Source organism: Chionomys nivalis, chromosome 1, assembly GCF_950005125.1.
Source record: "Chionomys nivalis chromosome 1, mChiNiv1.1, whole genome shotgun sequence".
In the NCBI taxonomy this organism is placed as follows: Eukaryota; Metazoa; Chordata; class Mammalia; order Rodentia; family Cricetidae; genus Chionomys; species Chionomys nivalis.
The window spans coordinates 151,933,461-151,956,037 of record NC_080086.1 but is presented as its reverse complement, the minus strand read 5'-3'; the positions used below and the strand labels follow the sequence as shown (position 1 = coordinate 151,956,037).

Genomic DNA, 22,577 nt, shown 5'->3' with positions numbered 1-22,577 from the left:
GTGCCCAAGATGTCCTATGATTCAGACCCAAATGGTTAATGGAGGAAAACCCAGAGGAAGCTGATGCCACTCAGGTCCTACCCAGGGCCTCTCAACATTTTCCTGGTGCTCTCTGTGGCTTGGTCTGAGGTTTGCCAGCTTCAGTGGTCTCTAACCTTACTTCCAGTAGTAAATACAAAGATGTTTGAAGGCAAGCACTGCAACTACCTTTTCTTATTTTTGAATTAGTTTTTTAGACTTTTGTGTAATATATTTATATCATATCCATTCCCCTTCCTCTAACTCCTCTAAGAATCATCTCTCCTTCCCTCCCTATCTGACCCTTTCTTTCTTTCTTTCTTTCTTTCTTTCTTTCTTTCTTTCTTTCTTTCTTTCTTTCTTTCTCTATCTATCTATCTATCTATCTATCTATCTATCTATCTATCATCTATCTATCTATCTATCTATCTATCTATCTATCTATCATCTATCTATTTTTCTTTTCAACCCTTGAGCCCATTTAGTACTGCCCATCTACTCTTGGATGTGTAGACTTCTTCCAGTGCATGGTCAAACTCCCAGGGGCCCCATTCTACAAGATGAAACCCATATTTGGCACCAAATTCTAGACCAAGAACCTGTGGTTAGACAGATCATAGGTCCTAAGGGAGAACCTACTGCTATTATTATAAGTGGATATCATATTAATCTGACTCCTAATGATTTGTCGTTATAATCATAGAGTAACGCATCCCTCAACCTTCATCAGAGAAGCTTCTATTTGCAATTGATGGTGATTAACACAGGTACACAACTGGTCAAAGTACAGAGAGTAAGAGACTGCGGAATGCTCATCCCTTAATGAGACATCTATATCATGCCTCTCCCCCTAAGGCTCGGGGATCACTGCGGGAGAGAAGGTGGGAAGCTTTCAAGACTCAGAGGCAGCAGATGGCTACAATGAAATCATGTTTTCCAGACACATCAGGAGAACTGTACAACTTTCATCCTTGGCTTTGCCTCCCAGATGAAACTTTAGTCCTGCTCTGGCATATCCCAGGACCCAGAACTACACTACCCAGACTCTCCTCATTTGTTCATTCCCCATCATCACTCAGCACTGCCATTATCCTCTGAGACTGTTCTTGCCGGGGACAGTGTACAGTCAGTAAGGATACACACAGAACAGATTAGTTTGTCTTGAATAGACGGTGCCTGTCTTATTAGTAAGGAAAGCCACACGGCCAAGCTATGCCTTTTCGTTTCAAATGCCAGTGCAGTACAGAGACACCTCTGTGTAGGATAAAGTTGAATGATACAAGATTGAGAGGCTCTGAAGAGGCCGTGATGGATGATGCAGAAGAGAAGCTCCAGAAAAGCCAAAGAGGCAGTTTCTAGTTAATGAAAAGCAAACTTGAGTTTATGTGTTAGATTTGCTTTGTCGTTAGCCCATAGGTTCTTAGAGAATTTAAAGTTTTGAGATGCCCACTCCACTGAGGGATATTGCATTGGGTAATCTCAATTGTCAACTTGGTGAGACCTACTGTCACCAAAGTCACAGACCCATGAGGGGTTGTTTTGATTAGGTTAGTTGAGGTGGGGAGACCTGTCCGCTGTGTCCCCACCGTGAGTGGCACTGTTCCCTGGGCTGGGATCTCAGACTTTGTATGGAGCAGACAGTGAGGTGAGGAGAAACAGTCCTCCCCCTTTGCCTTTTGACCATCGACGCCATGTAATCATCTGCCTCAGACTTCTGCTGCTGTGACTTCACTGCCATGACTGTTACCATGAGCTGTGAATGAAAGTGACCCTTTCCCCATTAAGTTGTTCTTGCTAGGATTTTTTTTCCAATTAGACAAATTTATGTGTTTATTTGTTTTGTTTTTTAAATTAATTTTCGAGAATTTCATAGATGTGCACAATGGATTTCAGTCACCCCTGCCCCCGCGCCCTAACTCACTCTGCAGGTGTCCTTCACCTCCACATCCCTCTCCTTCCCAATTTCATATCTTCTTCTTCTTTTATCTTTTAGATAGCTCATTGAGTCCAATTAGTGACACCTAAATGCCCACGGGTGTACGGCTGCAGGGAGAGTATGGGCAACCTCCTGGGGCCACAGCCATTGGGAGAAACCAACTGCCACAGATACAGGATGCTTTGCCATACAAGGGACAATTCCAGATGCTGCTGTAGCAACACCTTCAGTGTTGTTTCATAATGTCTTATTTTAATGAGATTGTGACGGCAAAGGGCAAAAAGGCCTTATTTTCTTAGTCAGAAGAAGAACCTCCCTGACTCACCCTGGGCGCTGCCTCATTCACAGAGTAAAATAAGAACTAGGGTTCCTGTAAGAGTCCAAGACCTTCAGACCAGATGGGGCAAGGTTTGCACACCAGAGGACAGTGCACTTAGCTGTGCACAGACTCCACAGCTAATTATGTCAACCACTTCTTCAGACACGGCAGTCTGGAGACACGGAAGAGGGCACATCCTCAGCTGTGTGAAAAAAAGACCAGAGCCTAGAAAAGGAGCAGCCTTCAAGCCTGTGGAGGTCACAGGGTAGCTGCAGAAAAGGGTGCATTGGGTGTTGCAGTAAGGCTGTGCCACCCCTGGGCGACCACTGGCTACGGGACGGGGGATAGGGCAGGAGAGAGTTGTGCAAACTTAAAGTTAATTACGATGGAATAAAATTATGAACTGAGTCCTCATGTCATGCTGGCAGCCCCATGTGGGTAGTGCTACCTCCTTCAACAGTACAGCTGTAGTACTGTGACAGGGGACCCTGCTGTGGCATAGCATCCAGCGGAGGAGGAGGAAGAGTTTTTTTAAAAAGTTAGAGTTAAAGAAGCACTTGGTAAAGTCAGAAGTCCAGCCTCAGGAGGGAAGGGCACTAGTGCCACCTCTCCGCAGAATAGGGTGATGGCAGCTCAGAGAATTTGCCCCAAGAAACGTTGGCCAGACAGTGACATGGACATCTGCAACTATCTCTGTGATCCCCAAATTTTGTGACCCACAGAATATGGTGAAATATGCACCATGCATGGCCTTGCCCATGTTGTCATAACTGCCATGAGTGCGTATGTACAGAGGCTCTGTTATGTCTAGAGAACACTGCTTTCCTGGGCTCAGTCACTGCTCTGGCTCTTTCGGCCTTTCTGTCCCCTCTTCTGCAGTGGTTTCCAAGCCTGGGGAGGGAAGTGAATGTGGTTAAAAACTCAGTGTACAAAATTCTTAAATAACTAAGAAAAATGCTTAAGTATAAAAACAGGCACTTGGAAAAGTCTACCTTCCTGTGAGAAAAGGAAGGGAAAGTTTGTGCATACCTTCTTAGAGCACACTTGCTCATCAGCCCCACTGAACAGGTGGAACGCTGGGTTTGGTGGGATCTATGGAAGAACACTGCTAACGCTGGTGAATCTGTACCACCCATCCTTGCCCATGCCGCAACTTGATGAAACAGCAAAATAAAAAGTAACCAACAAGCCTAGGACCTGCGGACTTAGGCAACCGCTAACACCAAGGCGTGGGCGGAGTGGCTCATGTAGGTAGGTTTCAGGGGCCAGATGCTGTTTGGGTTAACAAATGGCTTGGCAAGGATGGAGTGATCCATTGCAGTTTAATGAGCCTTCTGTTTATTAATGAATGGTGCATCTATCGCCAGGGTATAGGGAGCTGTATGCATGTCATGATCATGCAGTAAATGCTAGGGTCGTTTTTGCCTCCAGACACAGAGGAAGGTATATGATTACCTTAAAACCATAGATTTTGATTTAATGAGACCCCGTCTTAGAAACACACAAATGATTAGTGCAGTGAGGCTCATAGAAATTTGGATTCCAGGGAGAAGCCAGGTCCTTTAATTTGCTGACAGTGGCAAAGTTCTGAGTATGGAGCAGATGGCTCAGTGAAACTTGTTGGATGAAGTCCTAGAATCCATCAGTCATAGGCCAACGCAGGCAAGAAGAGTCTCAGTCATGAGAAACCTAGGCTACAGGGCTGGAAGAAACTTTAAATGTGTGGGCACTGAGGGGTCTACTCCACACAGAAGCTTGCCCCAGTGCCGTCCAAATGAAGGAATTCAAGTTAATTTGTCTCCTCGTCAATATTTATAGGGGTCCATCGCGTGTATCTCTTAGAACAAGTCATTCTAACCAATGAGGTTCCATCCATTCGTGATGGTTGGTGACACCTCCGGGGTGCCTGGGTGGAGTAGCATGAAGAGAATATATTTCACCAGAGTCTGGGAAGGGACGCCTCTTCGGCGGCACACAATGCCTGTGCACCTGTGAGACCTGTGATGAGAGGTTCTCCAACCTGACGTCACCCACAGCTGCTCTGCTATTATCTGGGTGAGCACACACACACAATCTAAGCACTTAACACCTTGTCCACGCTGAAGATGCAGATACATGCTTGTTCCCTCAACAAGGCCTAGAACCTCAGGCCCTGCTCCTCGCTGTGTCTGAAAGAAATCCACCTGTGTGTGACAAGCCGGCAGTCTGTGCTGCACTTGTTGATGACCGACATAAACTTAAACATGGTAGCCAAAGGAGAGATGAGTCGGGCCACAGAAAAAAACGGCTCCAGGAAAATGATGGGCTATAGACTTGACTCTGCCATTACCGAGACACATGGCTTTGAAGGCATCAGCTCCTATTTGCTGGCTGTGCTTCTTTCTTCCTGTGGAAACAGGGTCTTATTATGGAGCACTGGTTGACTTTGAAATCATGATCTCCCTGCTGAGAGCCACGAGTACAGAGCTGTGCCACCATGCCAGCAATTAAACTAGGCTTTGCTTTCCTTGTCTGTAGAGGGGGAAATGACTGAGTCATCTTAGGAAGGCCTTTAGCAGTTCCTTGAGGGAAGAGGAGGCTAGGGATTGGGAAATAAAGCCCAGCACGCTCTCTAGGGAGGTGTGCAAACTATGTCTGCACACCCAGGCATGACGGTCCCAATGTGGGCACATGGTGCTTTGAACCATTCCTAGGCAATGACAGAGGAGAGCCAGAGACTGTGGATGGGATGGGAGAGATGTTTGGCCGCAGGGTCAGCACAAGGAGGTTTCTACATTAACGAGGTATTTTCAGGACCCTGACTTGTGAGTGGTCTTGGTAGCAGAGTCTATACAGGTCTTAAAACCAACAGAACTACAGCAGACAAGAAACTTAGAAGAGGAAGGAAAAAAACTCAACTTGTACTACATGGTATAAAAATACATTTCTTTAGTTGAAAGCAAGGAAGTTCCCAGCAGGTGGGTGGCACCATAACAATAGGCCAGCTCGTGTGTGCATCTGGTGCATTCTGAGCTGTCAAGATGAACTGGGAGGCAGGCTTCCATATTTGTCATGCTAAAGGCTTCTTCTCATGAATGGCAATGAGACACACTTCAGCCAAATAGATCTCTTGTCTGTGGCTTATCCAAAGCCAACCTGATTAAACATATTAAAACCCCAGAAGCTGTAACTCTTTCCAGCCATGGCAGGCTTTCTGACAGCATGGGCCAACATTGCCTTCACAGGGTCTCTCCTGGCCTGAAAGGGGCCATGAGCACTGACATGGGCAACCCTACTGTGTAACTGTGTGTGTGTGTCCTGCAGAAACAGCTGTGAAACAGTCAGAGCGAGGCACCTGCTGGGCTCTGACAGGGCCTTTGTGTTGCCATGCTCTTTTTTCGGAGTCAAACTGCCGTTGTCTTATGAGAGTCCGTCACAATTGGGCATGCGGACTCTAGATATTCCCTCCTGTAAGGGGTGTGGATGGTCACTGGACCTTCACCTGGTATCTGGCATCTCCTTCCAGCCATTTGTCTGAGACTCTGTTCTAATTGTAAGTGATCTCTGGAGTCTCAGGGAAAGACTAGCACATATAGGCAGGGAAGACTCGAGGAAGGGGGCGTTATCCATGTGGCTACAGGGAACAATTATCTATTCTGGTGAAGATTCTCTAATTGGGGTGATTTGGGTTGACCCATAAGCCAGTCAGGAACCCCTCATGCCTATGAACAAGTCCCATAAGCTCACTGGCTCCCCAGGGTGAACTCTGGTGGAATGAAGGTGGTTTGTCATTATTATACTGTTCACATGTCCCTGGGAAGGAACTTTAGCAACAAATGGGGTGGAGACATAAGCGTCTTGAAATCTCCCCACACCTGTGTGGTCATGAAGACAGACTCTGATGAGGGGACATGAAGAGGCTGGGAGAATTCTGAGACTAGTGACTATGGGAATCGTCAATGAAGGGGGCAAACCCTGGAGTGGAGAGCAGCAGAGGACTGCAGAAAACCGATGGACAGGACCATGGGAGACCCATGGATGTGACTGTGGCAGCGGATAATAGGGGGAAACGAGCCGAGGGATGCGTCACCTACCTGGCACACAGAATGATCCCTGAAGACAATTTGGAGAACACAGGATGGTGTGTGTGGAGGACATATGATACAAATCGTCCATGGAGAGGTGACAGATAGGGGTGAGACACACCAGACAGTGACAATAAAGACAGATGGGGCATATATAAAAGACTGGGGAGTGGCAGGGTTGTGCAGGCCAGGGCAGACACAGGCATGAGCTCAGAGTCCTGGCAAACGGGTGTTTTCTACTGCATTGATTTTACAGGCATGAAGGGTCTAATTTGAGGTGAAGAGATGGGTTCAGTTTACAGCCACTGTATGCAGGGTCCTTCCAGGCTGGAAGCAGAAAGTGGGAACCACGAATCTGGAGTCATGGCAAGGGAGTTGCATGGGGGTACAACCGGTTGGGTCACTGCCATCTAGATTACTGTGTCTTAAACTTTGGAGCACACACAATGTCTGGCTGTCCTTCCGGCATGGTAGGGTTGGGCAGAGCCTACAAGTTGGCATATGGGAGAGTTCCTTCCAGGTGCTTCTGTTGTCAGGCAGTGCCCCATGCAGGGACTGGAGCAGCAGATAAAGTGGTTCCAGGACAGCATGTATTTGTGAAGAGAAGCTGACCTCACATATATCTGTGAGGAAGACCCTCCGAGTCTCGGGACAGGATGAATTACTGGCTGAGTAGGTGAAATAGGCAGCTGAAGATAGCTGAGCATGTAGCCTGGATGCCTAGGGAGAGGGGGAAGTGACCTCAGTTCTGTCCCATGAGGCCATGGGGTTTGCAGAGGGGAAGTCACAAATCTAGGGGCAAGGATTCTGCTGGTAGAATCACTGCATCGGTCTCTGTAGCGGGGAGCGGCGAGTGCAGAGATCAGCTAATCTAGCAGGTCATGGTGCCCAGTGAGCTGACTCACAGAGTGTACCACAGCCTCCAACTGTACTGGAGACATCATCGGCCTCCTTAAGGCTCGGCGTCTTCCTCTGTAAATGGGGACGAAAGGAGGAGCTGCCCTTGCTGTCAGGAGGCTAGGGACTCAGCACACAGTGGAAGGGGGAGGCAGAGACTGAAAGGAAAAGTTGTGTCTATATGCTGCTGTTCTCATGAAGGAGAGGAGGAGGAGAGAACTGTGGGCAGAGGCAGAGCTCCTTGTCTTCACTTGGCTTCATGATGGAGAGAGCTGAGCAAACCCAGATATCTGAGGAGGCAGCCGAATGGGGAAGTAGATCGTAACAGGGCTGGGACCCCTTGAAGTCCACACCATAGCCAGGGAATGGGCAGGAGGAGATGGGGAGGAATGGCATCTAGTTCTTTCTACTCCTCTTCCATGACACATCATCTCTGAGACTAACCAACCAGAGCTGGGTAGCTATCTGCTCCACTCACGAATTCCAGCACTGTCATATGCCATCACTCTATGGTTACAAAAGAAAGGGGGGGGGCACAAGAGAAGGAGGGGTGGTGGCACAGAGGGCAGAGTAAGTCACATGGCACGAAAGCAGAAGAGAAGCCATCTGTGGAAAGAGTGAGGGTCGGCAGGAGGGGAAGGATAAGGATGGAGACTAGAGACAGATGTTTGCAAACACCATTCTGTAACCATCCGCTACTTCGAATGCTAACTTCAGTGCCAATAATAAAAAGTGTGGCTCTTCTTTTGATAATGGGTCATCTCTGGTAGCTGTCACGGCAGTCAGAAATCATGGAGAACGCCTAAAGTTGTGGGCAGTCAGGTGAGGTGCCAGGCACAGTCACAGCCATGTCCCAACATTGTTCTTGCTCTGCTCATTCTATTCATGTCGAAGAATGATGTTTTTAGTGTGTGTTTCCTTCACTACCCAGCAGACTGCTGGAGCATTATCAGGACCAACTCCTCTGCATTTCCACCTTCTGTGAGACACTCTGTGCACCCAAGTACATGCATGCATACCTGTGCGCGCACACACACATACACACACCTGCAAGCAAAGTCTTGTAGTCTTGTAAGTGGGCACTGGAGAGCCTGTCAAATTATAGCCATTTAGTGGTGACAGGGTATTGAGGGACCAAAGGTGACAGGCGATTTAGGGATTGTTCAGGCAATTCAACAATTACTTAATCATTTCTAGAGATTCAAAAACTGTAGCAATGGACTTGGTCCAAAATGCCAGCACAGCAGCTGCCGCAGCAACCCCTCGAAGCTGCGCCAATGTGCATTAGCACGCGGAGTCTGCCAGAGCATGGCCAAGGGCCCCATTGCTCGCGCGCAGGCTTTTGATGATAACAAAGCCCAGGAATAAAGGAAGCTGTAAGGTAGAAACACTGCCTTGCTGGAAGATGAAAACCTTTGACTCTGCGAAGGACCGGAATCCAAGGCACTTGCCGTATGATGCCATGAGGGCCAGAACTTTAGAGAATTCTGCATCCTTACTGGGAGCACAGCGAGGACTAAGTGGGAGCTCAAAAGGTTTGGAAATTACGCCCTGCAAAGTCTGTCTGTTACTACTGAAGTCATCATGCTGGTGGCCCAGAAGAAAAGCAAGCATGTGTAGAGTGTTTCCGGCTGTTTGCTATCCCCCGCACTATGTGGACAATCGTGTCATATACCCGGCAAGGCCGCAGATGGCATCTTACTTAAACATTCTGCTAAACCATTTCTGAGACACAGTGGGGGCTGAATCACAAATGGAGCTGTCCCTAACCCATCACATTTACTAATCCTTATGGTTTTCAGGGGTATGAAAATCTCCAGCCACACAGTAGCGATAATGGTCCACAGTCAGTCTCCAAGTCCTAATTGTTTGCTCAGATGGCCAGGGGAGCTTGTTCCATATTAATCAGCTGCGAGGCTCTGCATATAATTGCTGCTAACCAGCTCTCCCTCAATCAAAGATAGCGGAATGGGAAATGAAGAACAAATCTTTTAGGAAGGATTTGATTCCCACTCCCCCTCCCGCGCCACATTACAGGGATGGCCATTCACAGTAAAGACAATTAAGTGTGCTCTATCTAATATCTGGCCATGTCACTTAGCAAACCTGTGTCTCTCCTCATTTACATTTCATTTCCTTTATTACCAATTACACAAACTTCACTGGTCATGTCAGATCATGCAGAGCCTCTCCCCGAGCTGCTGGTCTTTAAGAATTATTATTGTTACTACATTATCACAGCCGTGGCTCCTGAGGTGAGGCTGTCTCCAGTCCTGTCTCCCAGCTGGCTTCTGACATGCATGGGAATGGTTGTATGCTCCCATCCTTCCCTGCCCCCACTTCCCAAACACCTGTGGCTTCTATGGCCCTAGCTTCTCCCAGGAATGCTGATACTTACGTGTTCTTCCTACACAGAAGCCTGGCCTCAGGAGGTCACCTTGTTTTTTTTTTAGGAGCTCTTTCTGATGTCATCTTCCATAATCGGACTATCTCTAATTCTCCCCTTTTCCCAAAACATCAATGAGTGTATCCTACAGTAAAGGGCCACCCCTTACTTCCAGGACAGCTGGCTAACCCCCACTGGCTCCTTCATGGCCCATTTCTTCTATTAACCTCATCTCAAGCTCTGTCTTTGATCAATGTACCCCCGTGCTTTTATTTTCTGATAATAATTCTACCTTCTACCACTTTTGCTCAGGTTTCCCCATTTTGGATATCTGACCTAGCAGATATATGCACAGTGGAACGGTTTTTAGCTATAAAGAAAGCCAAGGCGTTTTCAGGTAAATGGATGGAGCTAGAGATTACTATGTTACATGCAATAAATCAGACTCTAAAAGACAAACACCATATGTTTCATGTTTTCTTTTGTTGTGACAGCCTCGATTTTATGTTTCACATCTATCCAGGGGAGTATAGGTCATGAAAGTAGAAAGGTGACCATGAAAGCAGAAAGGTGATGGAGAGAGAAGACGGTCATCGGACACAGACTCTGTGACAGCAGAGGAAGGAATCTGGGGGACGAAGGGGACTAGCAAGAGTGAGGAAGGCACAGACGGCAGGTGTGGGGAGGAGGATCAATAAGACCAAAATATGTATGTAAATGCCACAATGAAACTCATCATTTTTTTTATGAAGTCACAAAAAAAGAAAAGAGCAACAAAACACCCTCCCTCCGCCACCAAAAGAAGTTTGGCTCCTAAAGAAAGTTGGTTGGAAGGAGACACAGAAAAAAAAATGTGTGTACATGAGCAGTGTCCAAAGAGGCCAGGAGAAGGGGCCAGTGAGAGAGTTGGAGTCCCTGAAGCTGGAGTTACAGGTAGTTGTGAGCCGCCTAATGTGGGTGCCGAGAACTGAACTTAGGTCCTCTGAAGGAACAATATGCATTCTTAACCACTAGCCATCTCCCCAGCCCTCATGTTCTTTAAAAATAGTAATGATTGTGTGTGTGTGTGTGCATTTGTGTGATTTGTGTGTGTAACTCCACCGAAGATGTGCATGGAAGATCATAGAATTTAAATGGGATTCATCCCGCCAAGTATGCCGAAGCAGGTCTATTCATGTTTGGGTGCTTTTCAGCTGTACATAAATATTATATTTCAAAGTCCCTCAGGTGGTAAAATAGGCTACATTAACTAACAAAGTGCAGGAAAAAGATTTTTCTTGAAGAGGAAATTTGTTTCACTATTGTAGTATACACCTTGGCATCATCATATCTTTCTTCTTGACTGAGTGGATGACCGTGTAAGGGGAGAAGCAAGCAGCTACATGCAGTGTACACCCTCTCTCCTATGACAGGGTCTATAGGATGTCCCTTTGCTCTGAGGAAGCTTACATGGCAGCATCACCCCCTGAAGAGGAAATTGCACTCGATACCTCACACATCTCTTCTCTCTTGAGGAAGAAGGTGTACAGGGCACCTCGCTCATCTGAAGACATTTCTCCCCTCTGAGGAGGAAGCTATACATAGCACACCATGTGCTCTGAGTAAAGAGCTGTAGATCGCACCTCACACTTCTCTGCCCTCTGAGGAGAAAGCGTGAAAAGCACCTCACAGCCTTTTCCACTGAAGAAGCTGTACCAGACACCTCTGCCCTCTGAGGAGAATGCTTGCACAGCATCATGTCTCATCTGAGGGCACAGCTGTACTCAGACCACATGGTATTCTGAGGAGGGAGGTGAACAGGGCACCTCACATCTCTTCCCTGTGAGGAAGAAGTCACTCCTATTCCCCGAGGAAGAAGCTATACGGGAAACCTCTCTATCCTGTGAGAAGGAAGCTTACATAGCACCTATAATCGCTGAGAGGAGGAAGATGCTTCCTCTCCTCAGGGATGAGGAATGGCTTCCCCATTCTGAGGAGGGAGCTATTCTGAGGAGGGAGCCAACCAGAGCACCTCACACCATTCCCCGCCAAGATAGAAGCTGTTGGGCTGAAGGATTGTTCAACTTTCGGATTCTTCACTGGCATCTGTTACGCAACTTTGAGAAAAGCAAAAATGATCAAATGTCTGCTACTTGGCTATAAACCAGCATAGGAAATATTTTAAGAGTTAGAAAATCAAGAAAAATGCTACTTTTCGTCTCCTGGGAAGGCCGGTTACCTGGGGCTGCTCAAGTCTCACAGGTCCATTTCTGGCTTCAGTGCCAATGCCCACAGGGCATGTTGGGCATGACCAAGAGACGTATGACATGGTAATGACACTGGGTATGAGTCTCAAAGTCATCTCTCCAAACTACCACCTGTCCAAAGAGTAACGAAGCACCCGATTGCCTCCCCAGCTGGCTGGGGGTGCCATCAGTAAGTATGGGTATAAGATATGGGCTCATTTTTTTTTTTCCCTTCTGAGTACATAACTTATAAAACTCTGTAAGAAAGGTACCAGCAAACGCAAGGAAATTTAACTATCCAAGTTTGTTGCTAAATTTTAGAGCCTCTACAACGGATCAGAAATACTGACAGGCACTCTTCTTGCTTGCTGCTCTGAAGAACAGGCCACTGCATTTTAGAGGGTCTTTGGGGAGATGCTGAGGATGTTCTCTGGCCCATGAGGGAGCCCTATCAATATCCATGCAAAGGAATTAGGGATGGACCATTCCTTGCCACAGTCTCAAGATGTGACTGTAGTCCAGATGATGATGAAGATAGTAATGATGATGATGATGATGACAGTTTTTGTGGCAGAGTCCTGATCTATAACTCATTATACAACTCAGTATAGGCATGACAATGAAGTTTACAGGAGAAAGGGGATGCGTCTTGCTGTGTGTTCAGGATCAGCAAAATAAAGATACTACTTAGATCCTCAGAACGATAGTACTGGACTCATAGCAGTCCTCCTGTCTCAGCATCTCAAGTGCTGGGATTACAGGTCTGTGCCACCACACCCAAACATGATAATGGCTCTTGACTTTACACTGTTGACTTAATAAGTCAACAGACCCAGCTAACCTGAGCCCTGATTTCTGACCCACAGAAACCATGAGATATGAATACTGCTTGTTTTAAGCCACGCATGTTGAGGTCTCTTGTTACATGCATCGGTGACTGAGTGACTGGGCCTTTATTTAGACCATCTTTTGAACAAAATGCTATTTTATTTTGGACTGAATGGTGTTAAAGGGTGTTAAAAACAGCCCCACCTCGATGTCATTTTTAAACACGGAAGTCAAATTATGTGCAAATATTCGGGGCTTTTTAAAAGAAAGTGTTATCCAAGGAGGAATCTTTCGCAGATAGATTTTCTCTTTTCTCTAACAAAGTGCATCTGTATTTTGAAATGGTCTAAGATACTGCAATCTAAGTTATTTTTTCTCTTCCTCCGCAGAGCTTAGGAAACGTGCCATGCTTGTCAGCCACTCTCTGCAGGAAGGAACAGGATTGCACTAATGAAGCAAGTTTGTTTCAAAGCATTTTTTTCATATTGGGAGTTAGTATCACTTTTAAACTACAAATTAAAAACTACGATTCCCATGACACCCAGCTTAGTTCTAGGAGAATTCTCCAGAAGATGTGCCCTGAGAAATGACAGGAAGCCCTTTCTATCTCTGAAACAGAACTCATGTGACAAACATTAGCTCTTTGAGGCAGGAGTAATCTTTAGGGAAGAGAGGAGATGGTGAAAATAGAAAATATACATTTGTGGCCATGAGGCTGGAACCACACACACATAAGAACATGATACTCCGCATTCTAGGCACACTGCTTATGTACCCACAGATACTTTATGTCTAGAAAACAGGAAAAACAAGACTGAATTTATTTTCTCTCAAATCTATGTGATAACTAATACTTTTACAGGGAGGTGATCGTGGAGTCCCAACCTTAACCAAGAAGCTATTTGTGGTTGATGTTGAGAGAGGGAGGATTGGTTTCCTCCAATGGCCTGCGTGACACTGGGTTTCTGGGTGGCCAATCACACTGGGGCAGGCCCCATGCTTGGGGGAGATGACTCAGGAAAAGTGAACCCCTTTGTTTTCAGGTGTGCATTTTTTTGTTCTGAATTTTATTTCCTAAGAGAGAGGACATCTGAAGTTGGGTAGACAGGGTGGTGAGAGGAATCTGGGAAGAGTTGGGTAAGAAAAAAGAATGCAATCAGAATATATCGCATGAAAAAAATTAATACAAGCACTATGTTAAAACTGAAAAACCGCCCCCTTGGGAAATGCTATGCACCCCCTGGGAATACCAAACCTTTCACTGTACAGCGCAGTAAGGAAGAACTTAACTTTAATTACAGTTCTCAGATTCCTTTGCATATGAGTTCTTTTATATTATTAGTAAATTAATCATTATATTATTAACCTAAGCCTCTTAATAATAATTACCCCACTTATTCCATAATTACAGGTTAATATGTTCTTCATGAAAGCATCCACCCCCTTCTCTAGAAATGTTTATAATGATCATCTGGTCAGGAAGTTCTCCCTGATGGACAGGTAGGAATCCATGCACATCCCCTTTCATGGCTCTTCCCGAAGCAGAAGGGATTCTGGGAATCTGTCCTCATAATGACGGCATGGTAGCCACTCAGTACTGAATTAACAACTACTGCTCAAGTTAGAAGTAAATATCTACTTTTAACCATGGGATTTTCAATTTTGCTGGCTAGATTTTAATTGTTAACTGGACACAGTTTAGAATATCCTGAGGAAAGGGAAAGACCCACTGAAGAACTGCCTCCTCTCTCCAAGAGGTTTGTGCAACCAGCTGAGGAACTGATGAGCGAGGCCTCAGCCCTAGCAAGTGGAGCTGGGCTGCATGAGGAAGCTGGCAGAGAGCAAGGTGGAAAGTGAGCCAATCCCTCGTCCTTTATGTGTCTCACTCCGTGTTCCTGTCTTGAGGTTCGGCCCCAATTCCCCTTGGTGATGGATTGTGACTGGGAAGAGTCAGCCAAAGGAACCCTTTACTCCCCCAAGTTGCTTTTGCTCATGGCGTTTATCACAGGAAGCAAATACTTTTTCTATATATATTTAAATGCTTTTATTGTTCTCTGAATCCTTTCAAAGTCCTGTATTTTCCTTTGGCTGAGAAAACAAATTGAACTTTTGTTTTGGGCCTTACTTTAAATTTCAATAAAAACAGCTGAGCGAGCAAGGGTCACATCAAGGGTCTCATTTCTAGCTAGTGTCCCATGTGGCAGAGACTCATGTTGGACAAATCATCTCTACCAAATGGCTGTCAGTCGTGACGGGACTGCAGGGTGTCCTTTGAAAGGAGTCCTGGGGAAGAGGAGGAATTGGCACAGGACATGGCACAGATACATGGAACCTAACACAAGAGCACCCCTGCGCCAGTGAGTGCCTGACAGCACCCTTCAGTACATTCTGAGGAACAAACACAGCTCTGCATTGAAGGTTTCTGGAGGTGGGACATGCTGGATCCCACTGTTGGCTGGTTTAGCGATTAAAAGACTCAAGAGAACCTGAACTTCAGGCTGGCGCAGTGAATCCAGAGTGCTGCAGGTACCGGTTGGTATCCACTGCAGCTCTGGCAGTTTCTGAGAGAGCTGTGCTCTGTGGATACCACACTCAGTCACACAAAGCTCAAGGCATCCCCTGACAGCTGGGCACAGCAAAAGAGACAGTGACAAGGCGAAAGCTCTCCTTTGAGAATCCATACTCACCTGATCAAATGGACCCAGATGCCCAACTATCCTCGAGAATTTAGAGATTGAAAATGAACACTCTTGGATAACAGACATTCAAAAAATTAAGATAGACCGTCAATGATCTACATTTACTAGAATAAAGTTGAAACATCCACAAATAACTTGGTTGCCAAACTTTTAGAAAATTTTAGAATTGGATTACTGCTCCACAGTCACCAATTTCTCAGCATTTGTCACGGGATAGAAACCTGTACCTCTCCCACACAAGGCTCACCACAGAGCCTCTCTGATATGAGGCACCTCTCAGGGGCTCATACCCCATGGGAGGGGCAAGAAACACTAACAAGATGATCTCAGGAGAACTGGAGACCAGTGAACTGCAAGAAACTAAGAATGAGAAAGAGCCAGGCAGGGAATGGATGTTTAGGCAGCTGCTCAAACCCAGGGTGAAACTTTTACAATGAACTTCAGCAAGATTTTAGGGCGTGGGAGACTCATAAAGCACCAACAAGCCAGAAAACACATACGGGAAAGTGACTTAACTTTCACCAGGACTCCGGCAAGGCCAGGGAGGGCAGGTAGAATCCACTGGGGACTGCCTTTTGTTTCAGGTCCGAAATTGATCATTTCACTGGGAACTGGGGAACTACAAGGGGTATCTCCTCGCAATATCTTTCAAAAGGAGTCATTGTTCCTGCCAAGAAAGTTTGTATGTCTCTCCTCTCTCTCATGTGGTGGTATGACACAGGAAAGAGGCTACCCAAGGTATGCAAACTGTTTCAGGGTTGGAGATCATGAGGAAGGTGCATTCAGGAAGCACTCTCAGAAGGTAGCAGAACAGAAAACAATTCCTCTATCTAAGGGGAAGAGGCAAACTCACCGGTTCCACGTTATAGGAAAACAGCGCATACTCTCTATCCGGGGATATTTCGTATCTGACGGCTCTTAAGAATTCCTAAAGGAAAAAAAAAAAAGAAAACAGAATTTACAGGTGTTGCCTGTAACAACTCTGAATCTTTTTGCAACACTGGAGCCATCCTCAAAATCCTCTACTGAGATAAGTTAAGCAGGGAACCAGCAATAGTAAGTATGGTTATATCTTTTCTTAGCTAATCAAAACGCAGCTAATCAATGCTTTCAAAAATTCTATTTGTGCTTTATTTCAGGTTTCAACAAAATGGTCCTTATTGTGTCTGTTGGAGCAAATCTATGGACGCAAACATAAAAACAAGCATCATTTTCCTGTAAGACCCCCAGTCTCTTGATGCTCAATTCTTTTTCTTTCATTCTTACATTAAGACTCATATACTAAGTAGAGTTGCTACTAAAACAGAAGCAGATTCTGCACACTGTTCCATAACTTGTCTCTTCAGCATTGTGGGACTCCCCTTGTGGGACTCCCTGGGAGTCAGCACACAGAGGGCATGCTTGCTTTTCCACCAGATTCCTTCGTATGCAGCCCTCACTTTGAGTATGTGCATCACCAACCATGAGGTTCCTCGGACCCACCCTGCCCTCTGCCCTGGCACACACTTCTGTTCTGACCCCACCTCACCCCCTAGGGCCCTCATAATCAGTCTGGTGTCCATCACTCCACAGTGCTGCAGTGACCACTTGGAGAGTGAGCCATGCCATTGGAAGTGACAATGCCTTGTGCCTCAGCTTCTTCTCGTGCAATGAAACCTTAAGAAAATGATTGCAAAGAGTTGGTTTGTCCGGATCATTGCTCATTGTGCTAACTGTATCACCTTCATATACCTTCATTCATGCAGTCTTCACTATGGGTAGGGCGGTTCTCAGTGGCTGCATTCCCAAAGTCACCATGAACACTAAACCAGTGCACACTGGATCCTTATACCCAGGGGAACCCAGGATTTTGCTCCTCATGCCTTTGTGTCCACATTTTTTAAATGCATTTTTGTTTAAAGATACCTTATTAGTTAGACATGGCCAAACTATTAGCTTTGAACTCCTGTCCAGAAGCACTGTAATAGCCACAGAAAGCTGAGCCTGCACCCACAATGTCTCTACTGAGTGCACATACTACAACCTTCTGGTTCTCAGGAGCACTAGCCCTGGGAACCTCTGTAAGCGCGGGATCACCCACAGATAAACATGCGGCAAACATAGTGCTCTCCAGACCACAGGAGAAAAGCAACTGTTCAGTGTGAGAGCTGAGCAAGAAAGCGGAATGCTCTGTGCTCTGTCTCAGCTGACACACCAATACGGGACTGATGCAGGATGGCTCGACTGTGCTCCTGCCATGGTAGAGATGATGCCAATGTTCTCAGAGTGTGATTGCCCTGTGGGGGGCAGTAAACTTTACCACATGGGGAATCACAGATCTAGAAACTGTGAACAGGGGAACAACTGCACAGCTGTTCGCAGCAACTGTGACCACAGCGCCACACCAAAGACTCCGCCCACAGGTCTCTATGGATGTGGGCATGGATCTGTTTTTATAGCTTAAGTATTTAAGGGCTAGAATGATGATGAAGGGTGGCTTTAAAACAAGTTCAACAGATTTTGATAAATCACCTTCCACAAATGACATTTGTACTCCACTGTGGATATATGGACACACAGTCTCATCCTCCTCTGAAGTGATTTCTAATGTGATCTTCCCTCAGTTTCGATCATTGGAGGTGTAAGTTGGGGTTTCTATGGTAGTTTAGCTCCTAGGTACATTCATTCTTTGCTGCCTATGGCACAGGTAACGTTGGCCTTATCCTCAGACAAATATGCGATAAGGTTCCCATGCTCTCTCCTGAACTCCTACATCCTACCCCTAAATTCCTGCATCACACTCCCACTATTTAGCCCAAATCACTCTTCTCCAGGTGCCCTGGTGTTGTTTTGGTAAATGCCATAGTTCAGCTGTTATCATATTAGACAACGTATCCCTTCTCTCTCTCCACAATACTGTCTGCCCTTGGCTTCTAGCACACATGCGTGCACATGTGTGCATGACCACACACACAGACACACACACATGCACGCAATGCACTCACAGACACACATGCAGGCACGCACCCACAGATACACATGTATGCATGCACCCACAGACACACATGCATGCATGCACACAAACACACACTCCTATTCACCCCTCTCACCTACCTCCCTTTTCCTGCTCTTTAGAGTCTCCTACATTCTCTGGCTCCAAGCCTGGGAGTGCAGGTGTAACACTGGGCCCTTCAATCTTTTAGAGAAAACCATTCCCTAAGTGATGCCAGCTAATCTCAGGACTATAATGATATTTTATTTATGTTTTGGTGTGGGATGTCCTCTGTCTATGTGTTGCTATTATTGGTTAATGAATAAAGAAACTGCCTTGGCCTGTTGATAGGGCAGAACTTAGGTAGGTGGGGAAAACTAAATGGAATGCTGGGAGGAAGACGGATGCAAATTCATGAAGAAGTCATTTGCCCAAAGACTCTAAAAACCCCATACCTGCTGTGGAGGAGTCCAGTGTACACGCCCCCTGAGGAGATAAGGGAAGCCTGAATGGGGCCTTAAGCAGACAACTGTCTCCTGGCAGCTCTGCCTGGATGTCTGGCGCTCATCTCTCAGTCCTTTGTCCTCCCTTTCCAGTTCCTTTGCTTCTCCCTCCTCTCAGATGAAAGTAACTAACTGCTCACAGTGACTCAGTCAGCTCCCCTCTCCCTCACTGCTACCCCCTTCTCTCCTGTTCTCTCTACTCTCTTTTATATCTTCTATTCAGTTGCTCAGAATTCTCCTGAGCTTTCTGTAGAAATATGTTCTGAGCCCTCATGCTCTTGCTTCAGCTCCCACCCTCACCTGGGTGAGCACACTTCCTTGAGATCCTTCCCTAGCTCCTGACTGCACTGGCGAGCAGTCTCTCCTCCGTGATCAGGGTGTTACCTCATTGAAATGTGTAGCTCGCCATCTGGTTCCCTGCGGGAAATCCCCATGAGCTCTCCACCTCTCCAGAGGTCATGACTCCAGCTCCGATGACCAACAGGCCAGTTCTGCCCTGTGCCCTCCCTGCTGTCTGCCCACATTTCCTCTTCTTTACCCTTCACTCCTGGCATTCCTTTCTCTACACCTTCCCAGAGCAGGCCAGGCATGCAGACATGCAAGGTTTGCACTTCCTCTTCTCTGCCTGGAACGGTCCAAGCTTTCGTTTCCTTAAGACCACCTTCTAAGTAAGTCCTTCAATGGTTAGTAGACAGATAAAGTAACAAACAGCTTTGTCTCTGTTCTCCACAAAGTGATATTCTGCTTGTTTTCCTGTGACCTAACTAATTATTTTCTAAGTTAGCACCCTCTCATTTATCTCACACTCTCTGTTCTCCTCAATAGGAAGGCTTCTGGTTCCAATCTTCCATCTCCCTCAACGGTTCTGTAGTTTTTCTTATGCAGGTCTCACCTTTGTTTCGTTACATTCATCTCTAACTATTCAACACGATGGATGTTTCAGAGATAGGAAAATAGATGATGTCTCAATGTCAATATACAATCATGAGCTGCTAATATACAGGGGATTGATTGGATTTGGGCATCGACTTTACATTCAGAAGCCTTTCCAAGTTTGGGTTTGTGGCTTTAAAACACAGAATTCTTGGAATCTTCTTTATAGTCATCTTTTCTATGGGTAGATTCTTCTCTTCCTACCTGGTACTCAATCCCACTCCACAGACGTGTGAAGAAGGTGGGCATTGCTGGCTTTCTGGACTGTGAAGGAGAGGCATCTAGCCTTTGCCCTTTTTGTATGGTAGCCTCTAAGTCTCTCTGTAGGTGATGTCATTTGTTTGTTCATCAGTACCTTGCTCTGAGATTTCTTATTGAGTGTGTGTTGGGTTTGATGATGCCTTTCCTATATTACGAGGCGATTTTGTATGTATGATGTTGTTTTGTTCTTTTTAGTCTGTCAATATGATAAATGATGTTGTTTTATCTTCAGATGTGAAGTCAACCTTACATTCCCAGAATAAATTATAACCAGCCATGATGTATTACCTCCTGTGAATGTTTCTGGGCTCAATATCCCCATGTTATTTTGGAGATTTCTGCATCTGTGAGCATGAGGGATATAGTTCTCTAGTAGTATATTGATTGTGTTCTTATCTCAAGGCACTACTAGCTACAGAATAGATGTAGGAAGCATTTCTTCATCTTCTGCTATTTGTTCTGTCTTTCTCTGTTTTCTATTACTGTAACAAAGGATCTGAGAAAAATTTATAGAGAGTAATATTTGATTTGGTTCATAGTTCTGCAGTCTGGAAAGTTCAAGAGAGAGATGCAGGCATCTGGTGAGGTTTGTCCAGCTTCACTGTGACATTGTGAACTAGGCAAGGGTACGAGCTCATGTGTCTCTTCCTCTTGTTACAAAGCCACCTGTGTCATCGTAGGACCAGATCCTCAAAGCCTCATCTACTCCTGATTACTACAGAAGAGTTCCACCTCCAAATCCCTTAAGGATTTGGGGGCTAGTTTTCTGACATAGGAATTTTGGGGGACATATTAACATCATAGTATAGCTTTGCATTAAATTGATATTTCTTCCTTAAATGTTGGGAAGTTCTTTGCTTTGAGTCTTACATTTTCTAGAAGTGGTTTCAAAGCTGTTCCTTCTATGATAGCCATAAGGGGTTGTCTTAGTTACTTTTCCATTGCTGTGATAAAACACCAGAATCAAGGCAATTTATCACAAAGAGAGCATTTATTTGGGGTTTACAGTTCCAGAGGCTTAGAGTCTGACCATTACGGCAGGAAGCATGGAAGAAGACAGGTAGGCATGGTTCTGGAGCCATGGCTGAGAGAGCTTATATTGTGAGACACAACCACAAGGCAGAGAGAATCCATACCCTAGGACACACCTCCTCAGAGGTCATAGCTTCTAATCTTTCTCAGTCCCATCAACCGAAGACCAAGTGTTCAAACACGTGAGCCTATGGAGGCCATTCTCATTCAAACCACCCTACCCAGCATGCTGTCGTCCAGGTTATGTATGCTGTCAAGTTAACTGGGTTAAGGTTGAGCACAGCTTTTTATGACCTTCCTAGCATCTGTATTGATGGCCTCTGGATTATAGTTAATGCTTTCTGAATGAATAAATGATTAGCTTTTAATTTGTTATGAGGTGATGTAATGTATGCTGGAAGACACGACCTCCTGCACCCAGATCAGGCTGCATCCAGCCCTAGATGAGGCTTAAATGAGGTCAAGCTAACTCAAGGCAGCAAGCATCCAAGGAATGCTCAGAGAAGTCCCAGCTCCCATCTTAGAGCCTTTGTGACGTTCCTGTCCTTGTACCTCCATGGCTGCGGACATTTAGGTACCAGGCCCACCTTTTCTGCTAATGTGAATAACAGATAGACAAACTGCCTTGTTATCATCTGCTCTGAGACTCTCCACTGGTGATCAGCTTCCCAAATGATGAAGCCCCAGTTCAGCCTCCACTGAACAACTCCCAATTCAGCTCCACTGAGTAACTTCTGGGATCTTTCCTCGTTCCACTGGTTCCTTGACTTTCACCAACCCACATGGAAGAATTAATCCATAGATTTCAGATGCTATGTATTTGTTACCTGAATATTGTCCACCTAAGTAGTTATTTATGTTTTTAATGTCTAAAATTTAAAAGTTATAAAGTAGTCTAACTATAGTCAACATTCTTATTATATAGCTTCTGGGCTTGCTAGCTTTGAGAAATTCTTTTGTATTAAACCAAATAATTGATTTTAAAAACTATTACAGACTTTAACACAATTAGGATTGAATTCTGTGCATTTGTGATGTTACAATGGTGCTGGTAGAGCCTTCTAGGAGGGTCCTTGTCTCCCTCAGCTCAGTTCATACCACGGACATAATTCAGAATCAAAGGCTCACATGACTGGAGCCACCTTCTGAATTCTCTAGTCTTTACCACTTCCTATCTACTTATGTTTAAAGTTAAATAGCCATAAGCTTGGACTGTGAGCTCAGACAGTCTGTGGTTACATCCTGTTTACATCAAACTTTCTATGGGAAAGTTTGAGAATTTCTTAACTGCTCCTGCTTCTGTAAAATGGAAATAATATTTGTTCTTATCTGGCCACCAATATGAGCAGTCAGAAAGTACTAATCAGGCCCAGCCACAGCAAGGGGGCAAAGCTACCATTGCCATCAGTCTGAGTGTGATGGCTGTTGTGTGCTTTCAATGTAAGCAGCAGAGATCATGCTACTGTAAGTGTGCAGACTTCATGGCTATCTCAGGTGCTCAGGCT

General features: G+C 45.6%; 1 protein-coding gene across 4 annotated transcripts in view; it reads right to left on the bottom strand.

Moving 5' to 3' along the window:
- The window catches only part of Dpp6 (dipeptidyl peptidase like 6), an 887,986-nt gene that overhangs the window by 228,261 nt on the left and 637,148 nt on the right, over positions 1-22,577 (bottom strand). For all 4 annotated transcript variants that reach the window (XM_057791926.1, XM_057791942.1, XM_057791918.1 and 1 more), the window contains exon 5: positions 16,226-16,300. In XM_057791926.1, coding sequence (XP_057647909.1) covers positions 16,226-16,300 — 75 coding nt within the window. The remainder of the gene's footprint in view (positions 1-16,225; positions 16,301-22,577) is intronic.